At 37.7% G+C, this 22,885-nt stretch overlaps 1 protein-coding gene across 1 annotated transcript; it reads right to left on the reverse strand.

Annotated features, from left to right (window-relative positions):
• Positions 1-1,964: 1,964 nt before the first annotated feature.
• SLC39A8 (solute carrier family 39 member 8) lies at positions 1,965-21,810 on the reverse strand (the record flags this gene model as incomplete). Its single annotated transcript, XM_084263077.1, has 8 exons — positions 1,965-2,117; positions 4,117-4,301; positions 4,857-5,064; positions 9,400-9,564; positions 10,384-10,506; positions 11,040-11,209; positions 14,351-14,519; positions 21,625-21,810. 8 exons carry the CDS (start codon positions 21,808-21,810, stop codon positions 1,971-1,973), a joined length of 1,353 nt encoding a protein of 450 aa, XP_084119203.1. The 3' UTR covers positions 1,965-1,970.
• Positions 21,811-22,885: the final 1,075 nt, after the last annotated feature.

The raw sequence follows: 22,885 nt of genomic DNA on the forward strand, positions 1-22,885 counted from the left end.
TGGAATAGATTTATATGTACTGGACAAACATAATAGCAAAAATTATACAGACAACCGGCTCATGCAGAAATCAAAAAGCTTTCTTGCCTGCTAAACATTCCACTAGCAGAAAAGGCCATTTGTTTTGTGACTAAAGCACAACCCTGGAAATGAGACTTTGTTCCATCTTTGCTCTGTGATCTAAAAGTAGGTTATTTCAATCACTTGTTTGTCTCAGTTTTCTCCCTTTAGGGAGATGACAAAAATCAAGTCTCCCTTGGAAATGTTTGTATTTCAAGGTGAAAAGTACAACACAGGTAATATTATTATAATAATCTGATGAACTAGGAATGGTCAAATTATTTTTAAAAGTCAATGAACATTCACAGTTACTACAGTACCTTCTTGCCAGAGGAATAGTATTTACAAACAGCTTAAATCAAAGGAATCAACATAAGAAAGAATTAAAGCAAATAATATGGAGTGGGTGGACTCTTCTTCATAGAAACTTAGAGGGCATGAAGTGACTAATAAATGTTTTTCCAAACAGCAAATATCACAGACTCCTATAATTAAATTTTTACATTTATATCATATTTTAAAATAAGTATAATTTACAACTCTGGTGCAGGTTTTTTATCAACCAGAAAACTAGAGAAGTTGTTTTTTTCTAATGTAATTACAGATGAGATTCAAACAGAAGATTAAAATAAATCATTTACCTGATAGAAAATATATTTTAACAGTGAATTAAAACAGAAAGATTTGTCTCTTCCTACTGCCAGGAGATAAGTCAAGAAACAGTATCTTCTCTGAAGTTGTAAAACTCACCTAAAAATCAATGCAAAAAACTTACTAAAGAACAACAGCACTTTCTTCAAAGCTTTGTGGTGAGTGAAAAGAAATACATTTTTTTATTAATTTCCTTGCGTACATCTTAGAACACCAGAGAAGCTGAAGTGTTTATTTCAGAACTCGTACATGTAAGCATGATTTTAGAAAGTTCAAATGCAACACTGTGATTAAGTTTTTATATTTTAGTATCACTTTCACCCAACTGCACACAAAAAGACCACTCAAATTACAAAAAAGCTTACCAGAACATTGATTTCAGCAACTATTTTTTCTAAATTCCACTTTATAAAACTAACGATTTATCTTTTAAAATTTTAACCCCAAACACTGATTTTTAAAAGGGATATGCATGGAACTTAAATATAAAACATCTTTATTTTCATAAAATGCAAAACTTGAACATATTTAAATACTTAATGTTTCTAACATATTATGGGATTGATAAATTGTTATAAATTTATAACACAGATTCCCTCTAATTAAAAAAAGTGGTTCTCAAAATAAATCAACAATTCCCTAGTGCACTTAAAGAGAAAAGATCAAAAGCAGTAACTGGTAATTTCCTTCCAGTGTTAATTAGTAATTAAAAATCTTAGCTTCATTAGTACCTGCTCTGAAATAGTTTGATTTTTTGGGGTTTTTTTGGTTTTCTTTTTTTTTTTTTTTGGTGGGGGAAGTGGATGCAAAGACAAATCCTGCAAGTAAAGTCATGAAAATTAACCACCTTTGAAAATGCTTGCCTTCATCACAGTTAAAAAAAGGATATGTGACACTTATTTTCTTTTAAATAAGCATCTTCCTTGAAGACCTCAGCTTTCATTTGATGTTGAGATGCATGTATTGTGTAACTCTACTGGCCAAATAACATCCTTTCTCTATGACAGTTCAGATATGTCTGGCAATTTTAAGTAGAAATAATAATATTAGAATTGGTTCTTTGACATAGTACAAAAGTTGACAGCTCCTACTATTTGGATTGACTACAAGTCCTAAAGAAGAATATCCTGTATTTGGAGCAAGAGGGACAGGACAGCACTTGTCACCGTTTCCCAAGTAGATTAAATGAATGTCCCTTTATGGATTTCAAGTGTCTTCCATTTGTAATTTGCTTGATGTCTTCAGTACTGATTGCATTATCACAGTTTAATATCTCCTGCATACAAGGTAATCATCAGTATAGCAGTAAACCCTGTTAGCAAACCCGCATTCTGAATAAGGAAGAATGTGAGATCCATCTTTCTTCCTGTCACTTTCTCTTGCAGCATATCATTCATCTCTGGGAACTGAAAAAAAGGGATATTTTTAGGTAAGTATTGCCATCTCGTGGTAGTGTGCATAACTTAAGGCATTAAGAACTGAACCATATTGCTATTTTGGACTGAATATTAGAGCTAACAGAGGGTGAAGGCAGTCACAGGAACAGGTCACATAAAAAGAGAGGTCTGAAAGAAGAGAGTAAACTCTGGTAAAAAGAAATGACGTTTTGCTCCTCCCTGCTGTTATTTCACCTGGTTGTACCTCATGCAGATTTCCTTTCTGAAGACTGTATACTTTAGGGTTAGTGTAGAAACCTTCAGGATAGGTGACTCAGAAGCCATATCTTTCTTTGATCTCACAAGGTGAAACCAGACACTGAAAGTAACGTAATTCTTGAAGAACAGACTAAGGTTAGTGCTAAGTGGCCAAACCTTCCCAGAAATCATTCCAGAGCCCTGTAAACCTCTTGCACAAGAGGCAAAGATGACAAACCAGATCAGCTTCATGCCATACAGCAAGGCTCATCTATGCACACACCTGTGTACACATTCTCACATGCCCAAAGTCTCACCGCGCAGTGATCTTACTGGCATAGGTTGGATGGTGCCAATATGGGAGGAAAAAAGAACAGCAAAAAGAAAACAAGGGAAGGAACAACATTCCAGTCAATCCTACCTCCTTCTGGACAGCAAACCATAAGAGTGTGAAAATTGTAAGAGAAACCAGAAAGCCAGATCTCTGTACAGAGCACTTGAATACCCTATTTCAGACTTTTCAAGGCGAAGAAAGATTCAGATAGGTAACTGATACAATCCAATAACCTATAAAAAGAGAAAGATTTGGGGAGAGGGGAAGGGAGATAAACAGAGAGGGAGAAACAGAGAGAACAGAACAAGAGATACGAAGAAAAGAATTTTACCTACTTCAATGGATTTAATAAAAAATTTGAGACACTTATAGTGAGTTCACTACTATTCATTATATAGGAGTGAAACTAAATGAGAAGTAACAACTAAGGTACTGCAAGCTTGTAAAATCAACTATCTGTACTGCTCATTTAACTCATACACTATTATTTATTAAAGTTATATCACTATAACTACATGACAGTTCTTAAAACACATATAGAACCAAACTGGGTTCAAATTCAGGCCTCACTCTTCCAGTTCTGCACTCAAATGGATTCTCATGGGGCATGTGTAAACACATTTGCAGACACATCTGTTCTTACAAAACTGAATTAAACATAATAAACCTTATAATTCTTGAAAGATCTCTCTCATCTTGAGACAAAACATCATCATAAGAGTAAATTATGGAATACTACTGACTGCCTGTGAATCCAGATTTTGTTTCCTGCTCTCTAAATCTGATTTGGATCTTAGCACAATTTCTTTGCTTATATCTGCTAGCACACTTTAAAAAATTAATGATAGACAGTCTGTTTTGAATAGAGATCAGCAATTTTTTTTTAGTCTGAATCCAGAAACTGGGGCTGGCACTGTATAATTTAAAACTAGAGTAGAATTTAAATTTTTCATCTAAACAACCCCAAAATTATCACTGTGATTACACAACACCTTTTCATTCAACTCAAAACTAACTATTTAGTTTCATTTTGTTTATCTTTTAAGGTTTGGGGGCTTTTATTTTCTTCCATGATTTAAATAGACAAATGAACCTTTTAAAAATAGTAAGGTGAAAAACTTTGCCACTTTAACATGCTGAAACAAAGTATTTATAGACCTTTTAGTGTATAAATAAAAAAATAAAGCTTGTCTCTAAGACTCATTTTCAGCAATAATCTGATTGTCCCATTTTTTTATGTGAAAGGCTTTCATTTTTCATGAACAAGCATAACTATTTTTGCACCTCCATTAAGGGTATAATTGATAATTTAATGTATAATAATAAGTAGATGACACTTGCATGAGAGGTACTAAATACTACTGGAGAGACCTAGTGTAGTCTTTGTTTTCTTGCAGAAAACAAAATGATATAACTGAAAATAAAATTATATCTCACCATATCTGCCAGAGAGATGTACAGGAACATTCCACCAGCTACGGCAAAGATGATGTTAGGAGCAAAGTTGTTGCCTACTAATATACCAAAAGCCATCCCAATGTAACAGGAACATGCAGACAGAAAGTTGAAGAACAGAGCCTGCCGAGTACTCATCCCTGCATTCAGCAGGATGACAAAATCGCCTAAAAGAAAAAAGCCATCTTCAGAAAATGATATTGATGTTATTTTCTGATTTCAAAGCAAGTTTGAAGACATGATTTGTATACAAATTATAGCCCCCTGCTGGTATCTTCATTCAAATAAATGATGAGGACTTCCCTTCACTAAGGTAGCAGAAATATTCTAAAGCAAGTAGGTGATGCGCAATTGAGCTAAGAGTACAGAACCACCTGTAATGAATAATAATAATAATAATAATAATAATAATAATAATAATAATAATAATAATAATAATAATAATAATAATAATAATAATAATAATAATGATGCATATATGAACAAGATAATGAATACCTCTTTAACATACATTCCCAGCTTTCACCCCTGCACTACTTCTAGCCCTGCACTTGGGAACTTGCTGGGCTAGATACGTATTTTGTGCTTGGGAAGCTTTTGATGAATATTTTTTCCATTAATTTGTCTAAGCCTTCTTTCAATCTATGCCAACTTCTGGCCAGTACAATGTCCTATGACAGTGATTTCCAAATATAAACAACATGGTAAATGCAGTTACTTACCTAGTTCATGAGGAAACTCTTCACACAAAATGGCTATGGAGGTACTAAGCCCTTGAAGCAGAGACAAAGTGAAAGAAGCACCAATAGCCAAACCATCTATGAAATTATGTACGGCATCACTCAGTGTTACCATCCAAGCAACAGTCCCAATCTTTGACAACGGACGCCCTTTAAGACACTTGCATAAGCTGCTTTGGGTGGCTTCTTCCTGGAAAAATAAAAATAACACTGAATGAAGAAACCAACAATTCACACTTCTGTCTTTAAATAAATGCCAAATGTAAAATAAAGCACTACTGCACATGGAGACTGAAATGCTTAGTTCAAGAAGGAAAAGGGACAGGCAGCAAATGTCTTCTGTTTCAACAAGTTAACATGCAGGGCCCAATCATCCTTCTGACTATAAACCTTTATCCGAATGCTCTTCAGCTGAGACAGAAAGAAGTTCAGACCATCGTGGTCTGAATGTCTTTCTGGAGTCTGTCAGATTAAAGAGTGCCAAGTCTCCTCACAGCCTCCTCAGCCACTGATTTTAAGCATGTACAGTCAGAACAATCTGATCACATTGACTGACAGCATCTGTATTTCCTACCTAAAACACATCTGGACCAGTTAGATACTGTCAGTTCAACATGCTCTAAGAGACCACTTTAACACCACAGTAACAGCCGGGTACATGCCAATGTAGACACACATCCAGATACTCCATAAACTTTATAATTTTGGGCAATGACTGTCAAGTCCAGGTATTGAAATTAGTTTCTACAAAGTGCATCTTTAATAAAAACAGCAGTGGGTAATTCTGACTGTGCGAGTTGAAGGCTCAGAGCATGAAAACATGCTAGTATAAAACTGCAATGCACATACACACCAGGGACCTCAAAAATTCCTCACAAAAGTGGAAGTAATTTATCCATGCAGTGCCACAAAATAATGAAAAACTTGAAGCAGATAAAAGGAATTGCCATTTTAGCTGGAAGCACAAACTAACTTCCCCTAAAAATTTCCTGATGATCAATTCTGATGAATTTCTGTACATGCATATATTGTAGTTACATAACATTCGCAAGTATAGAATTCGCATCTTTCATTTGTTCATCCAGTTCCCTGAGTTGAAGTTCTGCTCCCCAATGTTGTTTTTTTCCCTGTTCCCTGGTGACCATTCTTCAAGCTACCTAAGAACCAGTGGAGGCACTGTTTTGTAGATCGTCCTGATTTCTGACAAAAGCACACTTTCTTTCTTGGGCATGGTTCTAGTTTCACTGAGGAAAGAGAGTTCGAGACAAATTTACCCTACAAATATATTGGATTCCAAGGCAAAAACGAACAATGACTGTCTCTCCTGGACTGTTCTCACTTTGTCATAGTAGTTTAACAGGCGTCACAGAAGAGATGCCAGCTAAGGAGCTTTGTAATACCCAGGTAGACTGTCAGAACTGACTTCTATTAATTATTAGTGCAGCTCTGTATTATTTTTATCTCCACAGTTTATGGGAAGCCAAAGACACCTTTGATATTTTTTGCTCTTCTGAAGATAATTTTTTCTTTAAAAATAATGGCCTCTAATTTGTTCCCAAACTTAAAAAAAATACACAGACACACTCTCATTTTATTCTATGATATCTCATCAGATTACAAATGCTATTTCTAATGCATCTCTGGCTCCCTCAGACACAAACCAGACATGCCCTTTTGTGTCCTCTGGAAGCGTTCATGGGACCAAGAAGGAATCCCAACACTGCCTCCAGCACATAAATAAAGGCCACCATAAAGTTTTGTTATACAACTCTAACATTCTGCACTCAAGGATACAGACATTTCAGCCATTTGTCTTTGAAACAACTTCTCTTCAAAGTTACTGTTGACAAGCCATATTATTTTAATGTATAGTAAATACAAATATTGGGTAAGCAAAAAAAAGGTTTCCAAGGTTGCAATTACTACTGCAAGTGAAATGTGAAAGTGAATAACTAAACATTTAGATTTACTCTGGCAGCGAGTCTGTTCTGGCCTTATAAGAGAATGTGGCTGGATCCACATGGCTGAAAACAGGTACCACACTTCGGCACAACTGGACTTCAAATTCTCTCCTTAAAACCTACATGATTGTGGGGGGTTTACCTTGGCTGGACACCAGGTGCTCACCAAGCTGCTCTATCACTCACTTCCTCAGCAGGAGAGGGAAAATAAATGGAAAAAAAAGATCAAGGACAAGATTAAGACAGTTGAATAAAGCAGAAGCAAAAGGCCATACATGGAAGCAAATAAAACCAAAAGATTTTATTCTCTACTTCCCATCAGCAGGCAATATTCTGGCCACTTCCCAGGAAGCAGGGCTTCAGTACGCATAGCGGTTGCTCAGGGAGACAAATGTTATAAATAATGAATGTCCCCCAACTCCCTTCTTCTTTCTCTTAGCTTTTATTGCTGAGCAGATGTCATGGGGGTGGAATATCTCTTGGATGAGTTTGGGTCAGTTTCATGACTGTTTCCCCTCCCAAGACCTTGCCCACCCCCAAACTACTGATGAAGGGGAGGAAATGGAGAGAGCCTGAGCTCTTCTGAGTAGTAGTCAAAATACTGGTGTGCTATCAACACCTTGCTAGCTACCAATACAAAGCACAGCGCTATGAGGGTTGCTATTCAGAAAGTTATCTCCATCTCAGCCAGACCCAATGATTTATGGCTATGCTATGCTTGCCCTCTCAAATAAGCTTTAGATTTCAAGGACACATTAAAATTCTATTAGGCACGTGTTGGCTTATACCAAATGGTTCCTTCACAAATACCAAATGCCTGTAAAATGAAATGCATATCTATCCTCATGGCACTACCCTAGCTGATCCAAACTCCCTCAGCCACATTGGCCTTCCTGTGCTTCCTAATGACTTTGAAGGCTACCTAGCCCCTGTGAGCCATGAGCAATTACGGCTTTTTTATTGCTATCTCCAATATCAGTAGTGAGCCACCTGCCAGGGGAATTTCCTTGTAGCCAGCATTGGCTCCAGAGTGAATCTGACCCAGTTACTTTCAGGAGGTTTTAATATAACATATCCTTTTCCTGGCTTTGGAGAAATGAAGAGGAAGAAAGAATGGAAAGCATGAGTTTTCTTAAGTAAAGTAAGTAGAGGAGAAGAACCTTTGTGAATTTTTCCTAAAGTCAAGGCTGCAGGTAAAAGTAGATGTATAAGTATTCCACAAAGGACCTTAGGATTATCTACAATACTTTATGATCATAAGCACTGCCTCTAAACTAGTTGCTAGAAATAAATGCTATCTAGTTATATTTTATTATTATAACATACAGTATGATTTTGCTATGTTTATGTTACACATAAACAGATGGCTAGCCAAAATTTAATAATGGAATAGGTCCAGATAAAAATTCTGGTAAACAGGGCAGAAAAAACAACACCCATACCACTGGAGATGACTGTCTCCGCGGAGAATGGAGGGTTCTTTTGTTTGTTTTATAAATCTACAAAATACAGTTTAGGGATGCTCATAATACAAATTCCCTCTTGGTGCTAATGCAACTTTAAATATTGAGCTGGGTTTTCCTAGTTTTTAAAATGCCCAGTACCCACCAAACTTCATGACATTTTACAGTAAGGACAAGTGCAATTTTGGGACTTTAAACTGCGTGTATCAAATACCCTGTAAGCCTGCAGGGTCAATTCAGAACTCAGATTCACTTCTAGCCGTCAGGCCTGCCTCTGGCTTCCTCTCCTGCTCCTCACTGCTCCCCACAAACAGCTTACTGGCTAAAGAAAATGAGTGATAAAACAGAAATCTCTACTATGAAAAGAATCTTCCTTAGCCAGCAGAGAACTGTTTCTGTGTGGTTTTATTTTTTCAAATAAGGGACAGTACTGCTCCTTCCTGCATAGGGAAAAGTGTAAAGCAGCATACCAACTTTCTCTTCTTGCTTCCATTTTCTTCTCAAAAGGAAGTCTTATTTGTAATATGGAAACAAAGAGAAATATAGAGAACCAATCTGAAAGAGAATCATACTTAAACAAGGAGAAATGGTTTCTGTCTCAACACATAACCTCCATAACCCCACAATATCCAAATATACTGCATTAGCACAAGCAGTGCTTACAATATACTGCATCAATGTTACTGTATTAGTTTTCTTCATTAATCATTGATTCAGAGGAATCAGGTTCTCACACTTTTGGCTTTATGTAGTCAGGAACACAATATGGATCAGGCAACACTAAACCGCATTATCACTCTTCAAGCAAAATAGTATCAACAAAATTGAATTATCTGATTAAATATATATCTCTGTCCTACTCATCGTGACACAGATATCAATTAGCTCTTTATGCTGGCCACAAACTGAATGCATCATTCAGCTTTCCTAAGCTTGCCCCAAAATCCCACTTGTTTTTTTTTTAGGGCTCCAGCACATTATAAACTATAAATTTACCCCCAAAAAATGACAAAAGTAATAAAAATAATTATTAACTTTCCCCTCAGATATGCTTATGTAATTGACAGAGATAAAGTAAATAAATACATCCAATTTTCATACCTGTGCTGAGACCACACTGATGCTGTCAAAACCAAGAGTTCCATTGCTCTCTATGACGGCTGAATTTGCATAGCATGTCCCTCCATTGCTGGACGATAGTGGTTTGGGTGGGTTAGTCTTATCCTGAGAATTCTGTTCACCGTGTTTTGAATCATTATGGCCAGCCTAGGTGACAAATACATAAGTAGATGGCTAATTAAAACAGAAGCAATATAACAAACATAAGAAAATAAGAGTCGAAAAAAAGAAAAAGTGGGGCATACGATATTCATGTTGTTTTGCTTTCAACACCAAGTAAATGTTTAAGTGGGCAGCAGTAAAGCTTTACATGTTTAAATTAACTCCAAACGTATCAAAGTTCCTAACTTGTCACTTACTTTTACCTAGACAGAATACATGTAGGGATTTTTTGGTTTTATGCCTTTATATAGAAGCTCTCAAGCCAAACACCTGACTATTTCTAATTATTCATGGCTGCCTGTCAAATAGAGCTTATTAGCCATTGTCAACTGTTCCTGAAAATAAAGGGTGACAGATTTGATTTTAATTTTTTGGTGCCATTATTACAAATAAGGAACAGGACAAAAAAATTCAAGAGGTCCTTTTCTGAGATTCAGCCTCACTCTGAATTCAGCCTCACTCATGTGAGTACACAAAAAATAAGTACTCTGACATATGGATAGAACACATTTAGCTAGCACAGCAACAACTTGGCCATTGTGAGAAACTAGAGCATATGCCAGTGACAGCAGACCCCACTCACATCTGGATTCTATTCCCAGCTCTGCGTGTAACCCCTTCAAAAGTGAGATTGCTTCCTCTATCCTTATGGATTTTGAACAGATATATCAGAACACACGGTAAGGCTGATCCCCTTAGATAAAATGGAAAAACACCCACATTTTATTATATTTTAAGAAATAATTGATAGTTTAACAGGTACATTAAAGCAAGGCTCGTTCAGTTAGTAATACATCTCATTACCTGGTTATAGATCTTCAATATCACTTTAAGAATCCTTTCCACAAAGAAGAGTATGTAGAATCCACCAAACACAGCAGCTGCTTTCTCAATATAGTTATCTACTTTGGGGTCAAACCCAAATGCCTAACAGTGAAGAAAAAAGCAATGCAAATTAGTTTGCAATCTTACCACATTTCCAGAAAAACAAACACACACCACACACACACAGATACTCCTCTAAAATATGGACTCTCTCTCTCTCCAGACTATGAGTTGCTATGAGACTGAAATGATGAAAGATCCTGATCTTTTTAGATTTTTTTAAACTTGAATTAAATGCTAGCAGTGTTAATTCAGTAAAACTTAACATTGGAATGTAGTAAAGTACAAGACAAAGATGGTCTAACCTGTAGCCTATTAAATTTCACTAAAACTATTCAATGCATTTCTCTTTCTGTCTAGAGGCAGAATAGTCCTTGGTCTTTCCCATGGCACAATCAGACATAGATCTTGATGGCTCTGCTCACCCAGACACAAAGATATGTCAGTGGCACAGAAGCCCACCCACAATTCTTTGGAGATTGCAACTCACACACAGAATCCATTGTAGCATGCTTCTAAAATTAATACACTTTAGAAACCTATAGGCAAACCAAACAATTATTCCACTTGCTTACCTCTGGAATGAGCTGGAAAATTGCATTAGAAAACAGAGTACCAATGGCCAAGCCCACGAAGTAGGTTAAAACCTTGGGGAAATATGACTTCTTTAAGAGGGGAGTTAAAATCAATCCTAGAAGTGATGCCAAGTTAATGATAGTCACAGCCAGGAACCCAAATCCCCAAACTGCAGATAAACAAGAAGAAATACAAAATATTTTAGTGTAACACCAGCTATGGCAAAGGATGACTCTGTCAAATCATCCTGAGGTGGCATCTTTCTGTTCTTAACACTCCTCTTCCTCCTCTAATTCAAAGTAGTTCTGCTGGCTGAAACCACTGCCCATTACTGCTTATCAAACAGGAGAGGTGGAAGACAGCCTATAGTACAGGCAATTATAATAGAAAAATGAAAGGATATAAAAAAAGAGGTTATACATTAAAAAAGATGAACACGTGGTTTAGATACACAATGGAGGAAACCTTTCCTAAGAAGTACCAAATGTACCAGGATTTACCATAGCTTAGCTTCCTTGCCCATAAGCATAGTCTCAGACTTTTACACTTCATACAAAGCCATACCATAATTATTCTGGAGTCCATGCATCAAAAATTACAATTAAAAAGCCAGTACTAATTGCTTTTTACAACAGGAGACCAAGAGGATAAATTTACAAACTGCATCTGTAGATCACCGGATAACAAAAATGATAGAAGAATGAAGCTTAAAACCAAGCACACACACAGAGCAAAAAAAGGTTATTGCCAAATTATGATAAGTTCTCACAGTACTATATGCTTCATTAACAAATGGTCTAACTTGCATGCTGGTGCTTTTCACTCAGAACAACCATACCGGGACATTTAACTTGAAGTACATGTTTTAAATTACATAAATGTCACCATTTTGTATGCTTAATGCAACGGGAGATGTCTCATAGTGTACTAAAGGACGCCTGCTCACAAGTAGGGACATATTCTAATTCACTGGAACATAGTATCCCCTTCTGTCACCAAAAAAAAAAAAAAAAAAAGTGACTATATAACCACAGACAATGAAGGAATAAATTAGGTATTATCCATTCTAGGCATTCCACAGATCCTGCAATAAACCCCAGTAGTACAGGGACTAGTTTAAAATAATTAGCTTTATTTTACTCCGTAAAAAAATTAAGATCTTGCTTATATGCTCTCCAGGTAGGCTCTCCTGTGTCTTCTGGCAAGCTTTTCCTTGAGTTCAGAAAGACCTGATGTTTCATTGGAAAGAAAAAAGGGGGAAAAAAAAGAAAGAAAAACATTGTGCCATAATTATGCAATTAGAGGAACTGGTACTTCAAGAAAAACATGAGAAATGGAGTGGGGGAAAAAAAAGTGATAAAAATCCAAGACAACCAACGTTGCCAAAGTTCCTGCATTATGGACTGCATTTCACAATATCATGTATGCACTGCTGTCTTAAAACTAGTTTTAATCACTCAGACTCCATCCACATTAAGCTTCTCATGAGTCCATGCATCTCAGCAAGCTGGTTAGTCTGACTTTATGTTATCAGAGCAGAGCATTCTGCTTAGGACACACATTCTCTTTCCTCAAGACTTGGGGCACAGTCAACTTTTGCCAACTATTGTTACTCTTTCTGTACTCTTTCTGAAGAAGCCTAGCAGAGAGCACAGAACCTGCTCTCCTTGTACAGGAGGAATGCCACTGAACATTTCCAACTATTTCATGCAGCTCTATAGACCTCCCTATTACCTTTCAGAGAAGCAAGAAAGGTAAGGACACACTCATGTCCTTCGAGTCAACTAGGCTAGGGATATAATATATACAAACCCCAAGGAAAACTGACATGATATATGCCACCTTTCACTCTGCTTCAACAGCACTTTCTTTTATTGCAAGTAGCTGCTCCTGTACTACTTTCTTCTGTCTGTCTTGTCTGTTCATATTTTGGAAGACAGAATATTATTAAGAGTGTGTGAGTCCCTGAGCAGAAAATTCACATGCACAGCTGGAAATACACATAGTGGATTTTGCTTCGCGGGCAGGAACTGAAATCAGCTGGTCTCAATGCTGCCACAACACAGATTCATTCTGTGATGGAGTGGGGACATACGTAAATCAACATCTGCATTGGACATTTATGTGAACCTCCCTTCAAAATAGGTACCACTGTGTGTCACAGCCTCCTACACTTGGGGTTTTAAAAGACTCTAACCATGGGTTTGCAGATTTCTTGTGCTGAAGCCTAAGGGAGGACTGGAAGAAGGCTGTCTTCCTTATCTGGCTACTGAACATTGCTTCTGAGCTGCCAGGATAAAAGAAAAACAAGAGGGATGGTCTAAATATCTTAGGGAAAAAACAAATGACACAGCTAAATTTTAGGAATTATCTATAATTCTTAATAAATATCATCACTTATATTAACCAGTATGTTATTAATTCTAATGTTTCACAAGTTACAAAAAACACTGTTGTATCCCTCCTCATAAATACTGCCATTAGGTACTTGCTCATTCAACATCCTACCTTTTAACTTTAATTCAGCTGAATCCCTTGGAACAATAAATTTATGTGGAATATGGAGTAAAATAAATAGGCCATTATATTTTGATCCTTATCTGTTCAACAAGTGACTTCATTAACCAGATGAATCTTCCCTGCCCTACATTTTTTTTTATTGCACTGTACAGTTCTGTGCACAATAAATACAGAAATAATAGAAAAGTAAGACGAAAGAAGATCAAGGCTACTCAGCTATGCAGTGATGTTCCAAGTGGAGGGGCAGCAGAGAAGATGACATGAAAGGAGAAGTCAGAGTTTGGAAAGAATACAAGAATTTTTCCTCAGTAAAACAATCACTAGCTCCCCTGATGTCATGACTCCCATCTGCAAATAATTGCATTCAAATGCAGTCTTCTAATAAATTTACCTGGAGTTGAGTTGCCTTGATACATGCACATCCCACTAAGTCTGATTTTCCTCTGCAAATCACCTGCACACACTTCCCTTCTGTACTCTCATCTTTTCTCCTATTAACCAGCTGTTAGTGAGAGTCCTTATGCTTCAGGGCACAAACCATTATCCAAATAAATAAATTGTTCTATACCTACTCAGTTCTTTCACCTTTCTCTAAAACATTTTGAACAGATCACTGTTAAGAGACAGGATATTTTAGAAAGTCTGTTGACCTGAAACAGCATTTTTTTGTTCCTACTTTACAGCTGCATGCTCTTAACCCACACTTCTGTTATGTATAGATAAACGCTCGTTACTCTCCTAAGAAAACCCCGCTCCAGACACAGTCTTAATGCAATTAATATTAACTAACCTTGTAAAGAATGTGGTTTAGAGGTATCCTCAAAGTTTTCTTGATGATCACATGGGTGAAAAATTAGCTGTTGCAATACAGCAGGACATATTGAAGAGAAGCTTGAATTTGATACATGACTGCTGTTCGGTATTCCATGCAAATTAAAAATTTCTTCACCAGTCAAACACTGGAACAAAAAGGGATTTTACCAAATTAATACATTAATGCAAAACCAAAAAATAAGTCATACACTGAGAAACCCATTAATTACAACATGAAAATACTGTAATGCATTTTCAAGGAAGTGTACGCAGCGTTTGTACACCGCGCATGAAAACACTGTGATTGCTTAATGTGAAGCACAAGTGATTCAAAGTATTTCAAGTAAGATAAGCAAATGAAACATGTTTTAAATAGACATTTGCAAATCTTGGGCCATACAAACCATGACAGCTAAACTTTATATATTTGTAAAAATAGCTTCAAAGTAATTAAAATATTATATAACTACAAAATACTAAATTTATGAGCAGATCAGGCACAGTTAAAATCTTAGTGACAGAGCACATCAGAAAACAACTGATAATTCAGTGAGTGCTTATTCATGTAAGTGACCACTTCTACTTCACCACAATGCTGCTTATCTCCCCAAATTAGCTATTAAAAATGGTCTAAATGTTAACAGCACTCAGTATTTTTCATTCATTTTATAGCAATAATTGTTAAAAACAAACGTTGTTTTGTAAAACCATCCTGTACTCCAATGAGATAAACTCTTACTTGGGATCTTCACTTTGATTTCAGCTCAGGACATAACAGTATCTAGTGGGTTATGGATAAACATACTTAGCAGTGCTAAACCAGGCCAGGGACAGGGTTGGTTGCTTTGCTATTTTCAATCAAAAAGACAAAAGATAAACCACAAAATATCTTAAAACCTATGTCTACAGAAAAAAAACCCAGTATTTTTACATTAACATGTTTTATATCACTTAAGTGTTTCATCTAACACTTTCCATTTATTCACATTCATTTTTTCCAATAATGATTAATAAGGAGTGTCTTTTTTGGGTGTAAACAAAAGTGATTTGGCTTATTGCTGTTCAAACAACAGATACCAAGGCTGATTCTCAAGACAAAAAAAAAAGTCAAGTGCTTTCCTTCTATATGAGACATCAAGTTAAAGCATAACTCTCCCTGTTGCAAATCTCAGTGCTGTTGCAGAAGTACAGCACTGGAAGCCTTAAGCGACATATAAGCAGTCGGTCCCTGCTCTTTTCAGGTTTGCAAGCCTTCATATGCCACAGCACTTCTCCAATAATTCAAGATTATTATTTATAAAGCAAATTGCTACTAGAGATAAGCCAAAGTGACTGCAAGTCATTTACTTCAACAGATCTGCTTCCACTTCTGTTAATAAGTATTTTTCTAATACTGTCCAAAAGGTGAAAGGCATGTGCATATCATTTGAATGCGACTACTTCTGATTTAGCTTGTAGAAGGAAGACATGCAGGTCAATTTAAGTGACTTTAGCTAAATTACATCCAGGAGGTTTTCATCCTTCCTCTTTAATGATGCAGTCTAGCTTGAACCTAAACATATATATTTTTTTAAGGCCATGAGACCTTGAAGACTCAAACACATGCAAGCAGTGGGCATAGACTTACAACTTTCTATGTCAAAACTAGTGTCAAAGTATCACATATTAAATAAATATAGCTTGATAACAGAAAATATGTTTTTTCCTTTTAAAGCATGTCACTCCATTTAACTTCAATGGAAACAGTGCACAGAGAAATCATCATAGAAGATAAAGTCTTTAAAAGCCCAATATGTGAACCTCTGGAGCTTTCTAAACTGGTTATGTGCCTAATCATTTTACTGCTAACCTTTTATTATTAAATAATGCAAAATAATGGCTAATATAGCCAGTGTGAAACAAACAGATGATAGTTGCTGTCTGTAAGGATAGATCCTATATGGTGCTTGTTGTACAAGTATCTCAGAGAGCCATGTGTGGAAGTCTAAAGTAAAACGACCTTAGAAAAATAAACCAACATTAGTCAGGAATTCACAACTGGCCCTAAGAAAAATCATCTTTAATTATCTTGTTCCTAGAAATACAGAATGCTTTACTAATTATTTAAACTACTGCTAGGTTAGTATTAATATTGATTCACAAATGTCCAAATCAGGTTATAGGTAGAAATTATTGTGGAGAGAAAATAAATCAGACACAGCATGAATTAGTAAACCATCTAACTCTGGCTGTATACAAACAAATAAGCGATAAATACCATTGGACAAGAGCTCTTTTATGTGAGGATGAGAAACAGCATTTAATTACTATTATTATTTGATCAGGGACAATCCCAGAAGATAATGATTCCTATAAATGATTCATTGTTAGAAGTCACCTCATCCTCTCAGTAAACTCCTACATACATCCAAGAGCTAAAAAGCAAGCTTTCAGGAGTTCACTGGCACAAATAAAGGATTAATTAAAAGATTAAATCTATTAGAAGCCTTGGATTGGAGCAACTCATGACTGAACAGTGCAAAACTCTGCATTTATCTTTGGAAGATAAATATATTAAGACAGCCACACTACTGTAAAAACATAAGCTATTTATTTTGTAAGAGTGACAGATGATCTCAGCAGAAAGGGAATGTAGCCTCATGGAACAGGGGACTGAGAGTGATGTCTTGCCTCACCAGGTCTAGCATCGCGTCTGTGCCCTGCTATTCAGCAAGCCTTGTCATAGTGATTAGACAAGAAGACTGTAAAGTGACTGTCACTGCAAAAAAAGAAATAACTGAGCATGTCCCTGAACTGTTAAAAAATATTTTTTAAAATCCTTTCATCAAAATCAGGGAACACTTAAATCAGTAAATTTTACATAATTACAAAGCATCCAAGACTTAAAAAAAAATTTAAGCCATCAAATGGGCTATTCAAACAGATGTTTACTTTTTTCCTGGTAAGGCACTCTCAAAAATGACTGAGTTTTACTGTTTTTTTAAGATGGTAAAAGAAATAAAGTTAAGTCAAATTATCTAGAATCTCTTTACAGCAGTACCTTTACAAATGTAAAGCAAATGCCAGCTCGCCACATTCTTTGAAGGAAAGGATAGTATAACTGCTCAGACCAAAAAAAAAAAAAGAACCAAAACCACAAGAGGACCTCTAACTGGAAAATTAAGAAAAACTTCTACAGTACCAACCATTTTGGAAATGTTTCAGTAATTGTTCAGATCTGTCACATTCTTCTTGTCTTTTGCTCTGCCTTTGTTTTATTTATAGCATTCCACACGTGAAGTACTCAAGATAACGCAACAGCAACCTAGATTGCAGTTTCTAGATGTTTCCAGATTAAACACTAGCCTAGCCCACAGCAGGGCTGAGCAGTGGGTCACACAGTAGCATAAGCAAGGAAAGAAGTGAATACCTATCTGAACAACATTTAATTTTGTTTATTTTTCTTACCCTCTAGATAAGGCAAAATAGAGATGTATAAGTGTGTGTTCCTCAACTTACTTGTAAGAAATCAAAGCATCTAATGCTGATGATATGACAGTTTTTCTGTCACGCAGCACTGGTAAGAACTGGATGCGAGAAGACGACCACACATTCAATAAGCAGCATTTCATGAGAGTCAAACCAGAAGAAGCTGCTTCAAATTTCACACATACACACACACCCCCTGGCATGTTCAAGGCAGCTGTTCATGCTGGGAGATGAAAACTGTCTGTGAATGCTGAAATTCACTGAAAATATTGTAGACATAAGACCCTGGGAGGGCTGAACAAATAAGTCTATTTATTTTCTTACTGAACAGGCAACATCATCTCATGGTATTGGATCAAGACTATAAGCCACACTCTGCCAGGTGATTCCTCCGTTCAAAAAGCTCAAGTTGTACCTAGTGAAGCACTACAAAAGAAATAAAAAGCAAAGCAGATACTAGAGTGGTTCTAGTCTATCTGAAACTGCAGAGTTACTGTTTTTTTGACTAATCTTAAAGTAAAAATTAACAATATCTTAACATGAATATTAATAAAGATTTTAATTTAATTCTGTTCAATTTTTTTATTTCAAAATTAAAATATATTAAGACACAGTATTCAGGTATAACATCTAAACTGGTATAAAGGTAGATTTAGAAGAGTTAAAGAAAGAAATTAGAGAATGATTTTAGCACCTAGTGATTATTTGAAAGCACAAACTAAAGGTGCTGTTAACAAACTTTGTCCAATGACCATTTACCTTCCATGTATTTTTGGAATTTAATCTTCCAGCACAGACAAGTATGGCTACCATTTATGGCTACAACAAACCAAATGATAGAGATCAAGTATAGTTTCATGTTTTCACATTTTGCTAATGTAAACCACAAAATGAGTAAAAATGACATAATGTATTATAATAAAATTGCTAATTTTATCCCTACTAGGGAGACTAAAATGTGTTGGAATTCCATAGTAGAATGTAAGAAAACAGCAGTGACCAATATTTGAGTTTGCTCAGGTAATGCTTATTTCTCAGACAGGAAGTCTTAACTTATATATTAGGGAAAAGTGATAACAAAAATTGAAGAGCAATGCAAAAATAAACACAAAGTAAAGAAAGGTATAAGGAAATGGAGACAGTTCAATCAAAAATTCCAAAAGAGCACTCCATAATTTTTTTTTCTTTTTTGTGCTTTACAGGAAAAAAAAATTAGCATCTTCATGGACATCATAGAACAGAAGTTACCATAAACACCCATGTGAGTATACATTCAAACACCATCATCAACAGTTTTTCTTCTAACTTATCCTTTCAACTCACCCTGGTATCAAAGAAAGACAGAAATCAAGAATCAATCTTTTTGTGGCTTAGACTTTCAGAATCTCTCAATCTTTAAGAAAATGTATCACCTTCTGCTGAATGTTCTCTTGTAAGATTAATAGGCTTTCCAAAATTGTTATGAATAAAACATTAAAACTAAACACTAATATTGAGATAAAACTTAGAGAAACCGTTCTTTTCTATAAACGTTTGAAGTGCTGTATAAACTGTCTCTTACAGATCAGCTCTCCACTAAAACCTACTTCAGGTTTAGGCGAGCGACTCTCTGGCAGAGCAAGGGTTTTTTTATCTTGATTGGAAGAACAGCCTGGGAGTCATCACACAAGCTCTGGACACTGAAGTTAAGAACTGGAAGTCTAAGATAAACCTTGTTTCCTCCTGCAGTCAGATATTTATGCAGCCTGAATGGATTCCACCTAAGACCTGAATCACTCTCCAGTGGTATTTACTTTCCTACATAGAGAACCAGTAGAGCTTAGGCTTCTGGTACCTTCCAACACACAAATTGTGGCCACTTCCATGTCTTCTGTCGTAAGTGGGAGATTCTCTAAATTATGCAATTGTAATGATGATCACATATAATTTACTTGGTATGAGTAAGCACCTGCCCAAAGTCATTGATACACCTAACTTCTATGAGGGATCAAAAGCCAGGAGGTAAAATGCACTTGCTTAAATAGTACTAGCTTATGGAGCTGACTGTAAAACCAATTTTAAGACAGAATATAAGTAACTCAGAAAAAAAGTATATGCATTTCAGTATGGTAGGATTCAAAATGGACAAAACTAGAATAGGCCTGTAAAAAAAAATTTGTTTCAGTTAAACTTCAAATGACTTATGAGGAACATACATTTACAGTAATAAGAAAGAGCAGTACTTTTTTTTTTTCCTTCTTTACAGCCCATGCCAAAGCCTGTGTACGAGGGCTACGTGCTTTGCAGAGGGAAAACCTGAAGGACTGAAGAATTTACTCATTTCTACGGCCTTTTAAAGAAGGGTCCTTTTCATACCCATATTCAACACTGCAAACTTGTATTTAGCCTGTGTGGCTGGGAATGTTTATGTTTTTAGAACAGTGTGTTAGAACAGTATTCAATTTATGAGATTTGAAAGCAGCATCTCTGGCAAATATTGCCATGCTTACATTGACTAATACATTAATTTCACTGGCGTTAACTACCAATTGAATCTTTGGTAAGGGCAAAGACACCGGGATTGTGCTTTTTCTGAAACTAAGTGCTCATCCAAGGTTTGTCTCCTCCATAGAACAAGCAAAAGAGCTACTACTACTCTAAATGTAACAAAAATTTCTCAGGATCCCCAGAACTGTGCCTCTTCTGTTTCTGTGGGAGAAACAAAAACCAGAGCAGTCAGTCATCCCTGCTTTCCTTTCATTTTTGTGGCTGAATGTCCCTGACTCCTGAACAAGATTCTCCAAGGAAACAAACTTGGTCTAGGACACTACAGAGATGCGAAATTTCATAGACTTTAAAAGCAGCAATGAGGTCTGAGTTTTGTATGGAGATATTAAACAGAGTAAAATATTTTCATGGTTCAAAGCTGCACCAGGGGAGATGTAGACTGAACATGAGGAAGCATTTCTTTACCGAGACAGTGGTCAAACACTGGGACAGGTTTCCTACAGAGGTGGTCAGTGCCTCAAACCTGTTGGTGTTTGAGGCATTTGGCCAATACCCTTAACAACTTGTTTTAACTTTTGGTCAGCCCTGAATTGGTCAGGCAGTTGGACTACATGATTGTTTTAAGTCCCTTAAAACTGAGATAGCTTAGTCTATGAAAAGTAGTATTCCAATGATATTTAGTCAGTAAATTAAATGTAATTTTAAACAGCTTTTAGTAGATTAATTGATGAGTGTACATTTAGCACTCAGATAAAAAACATGAAGACTTCTGGAAAACTTTCTTTACACAAATAGACGCGTCTGTAATGAAGTTTGTGCTATCACATGATAATTATATTTTAACAAGTCCCAAAGATTTGCTTATACAACTGTCAGAGGGACACACCAGCTGATTCTCACACGCTTTTTGCTGTTATCCTGATGCTATTTACCCAGGAAAAGTGCCAGTTTAAGAGCTGAGCAATGAAGGGGTAGACTAATTCCACAGGCAGCCCCGCACTGCAGCACGCAGCAGCTGACTGACGGATGTTTCTCCCTCCCGAAAGCTGCTCTCGCCAGTGGACCGGTACTTTTGCCTGAAACCCCGGCCCAGCGTCCCAAGAGACCTTTGCTCCTTCCCCGCTTCACCATGAAAAAACATGCCGTCAACGTGATTTAAGAAGCTACTGAGCTGCCCACCCATCTCGGCGCCCTTGTTCCTGGACGCGCATTTCCAGCCCAGCCCTCATCGTCCCCGATGAGGCACCCGGACAAACCCAGCACCCGCCGCTACCGCGCCGGGGGGCCCCGCGGTACCTGGTTGTGGTGCAGGTGGGGCAGCGGCAGCAGGGAGCTCAGGGCCGGCGCGGCGCCGAGCTGTTGCAGCAGAGAGGAGAGCTGTCCAGCCGACAGGCTGTGGTTGGCTCCGAAGACGCGCAACACATCGTCCGCGAAGGTCACCGCGGCCGGGGCGGCCCGCGTCGCCGCCGCGCGTGTGAGCATCTCCAGGCCCGCGGGACGCTGCAAGCTCAAGCTTAGCGCTCAGCACAGCTCAGCCCCTCCGCACCGCCCTCGCGCTGCCGCCGCTCTGCCCACGCACCCGCGGGGCGGGAAAGACATCCGCCCAGCTCGGCCCCTCCCCGGGGCGTAGCAGGGAGACGGGGCGGGCAGCGGGAGCGCCCGCTGCTCTACGGCGACAATCCCCCTGCCCCCGGGGGTGTCGTCCCGCTTTTCGGCCCCCGATGTGGTATCAGGCTCTTTCACGTGTCAACCCAGCCCCACAGGACCTCCCCCTACCGCTGTGTCACAACAGAAAGATGGTACGGGGCTGCCCACAGGTAGCCCCACGTGCTGGCAAAGGAGAAAGCTGCAAAATTCTTGGCTGCCGTGGCCCAGGGGTCACAGAACCATCGGATACATCCGTGGAGGCACAGTCTTTCCTGAACTGTTCCAGGGGCTGTTCCCCCAGACATACACCTGCTGAGCTTGGCCTGGCACCCTCCTCCGACCTGGTCCCACACGAAGGCTCCGCGCCCACCCGCGGTGACCAACAAAGCATCAGATGGGATAGTCGAGACCAAGGTTCAGGCCCAGGCCAGTCACAAAGGCAGGTACAGCCCAGCTGTACACACCTCAACAACAATATCACCCCAGTTAAAGCACCTGGACCTTGGAATGATCCGTGCAGTTGGCAGCGAGTTAAGCAACTCTCTGCTCTCAGGCCACCTACCCCCATTTGAACACGGATCTTTTATTTACTCCAGCAGTTTAGGAAGTTTTAAAGCACACAAAAAGGCATGTGATTTGACACCTCCTATTTAACAGAGAAAATTGTGACTGGTCACAGGTATATTTCTGGGGGTTGTAACTTGAGTGGTTTAGACCAAAATCCCCATGTTCCAGGACAGCAGCCATGTAGCAGCTCCAGCTCAGGAGAAATTTGTACTCTTAAGTTACTCTGTAACTGCCCACTACAAAATTGCTTATATATACCTGTAGTGGGCAGAGTTAGCTAGCATATTTTTTAAACTATGTAATTCATAAACAGATTCTCCTTTAGACCTCTGTGGAATTGTGC

This window comes from Gallinula chloropus (genome assembly GCF_964237585.1).
Source record: "Gallinula chloropus genome assembly, chromosome: 4".
Lineage (NCBI taxonomy): Eukaryota > Metazoa > Chordata > Aves > Gruiformes > Rallidae > Gallinula > Gallinula chloropus.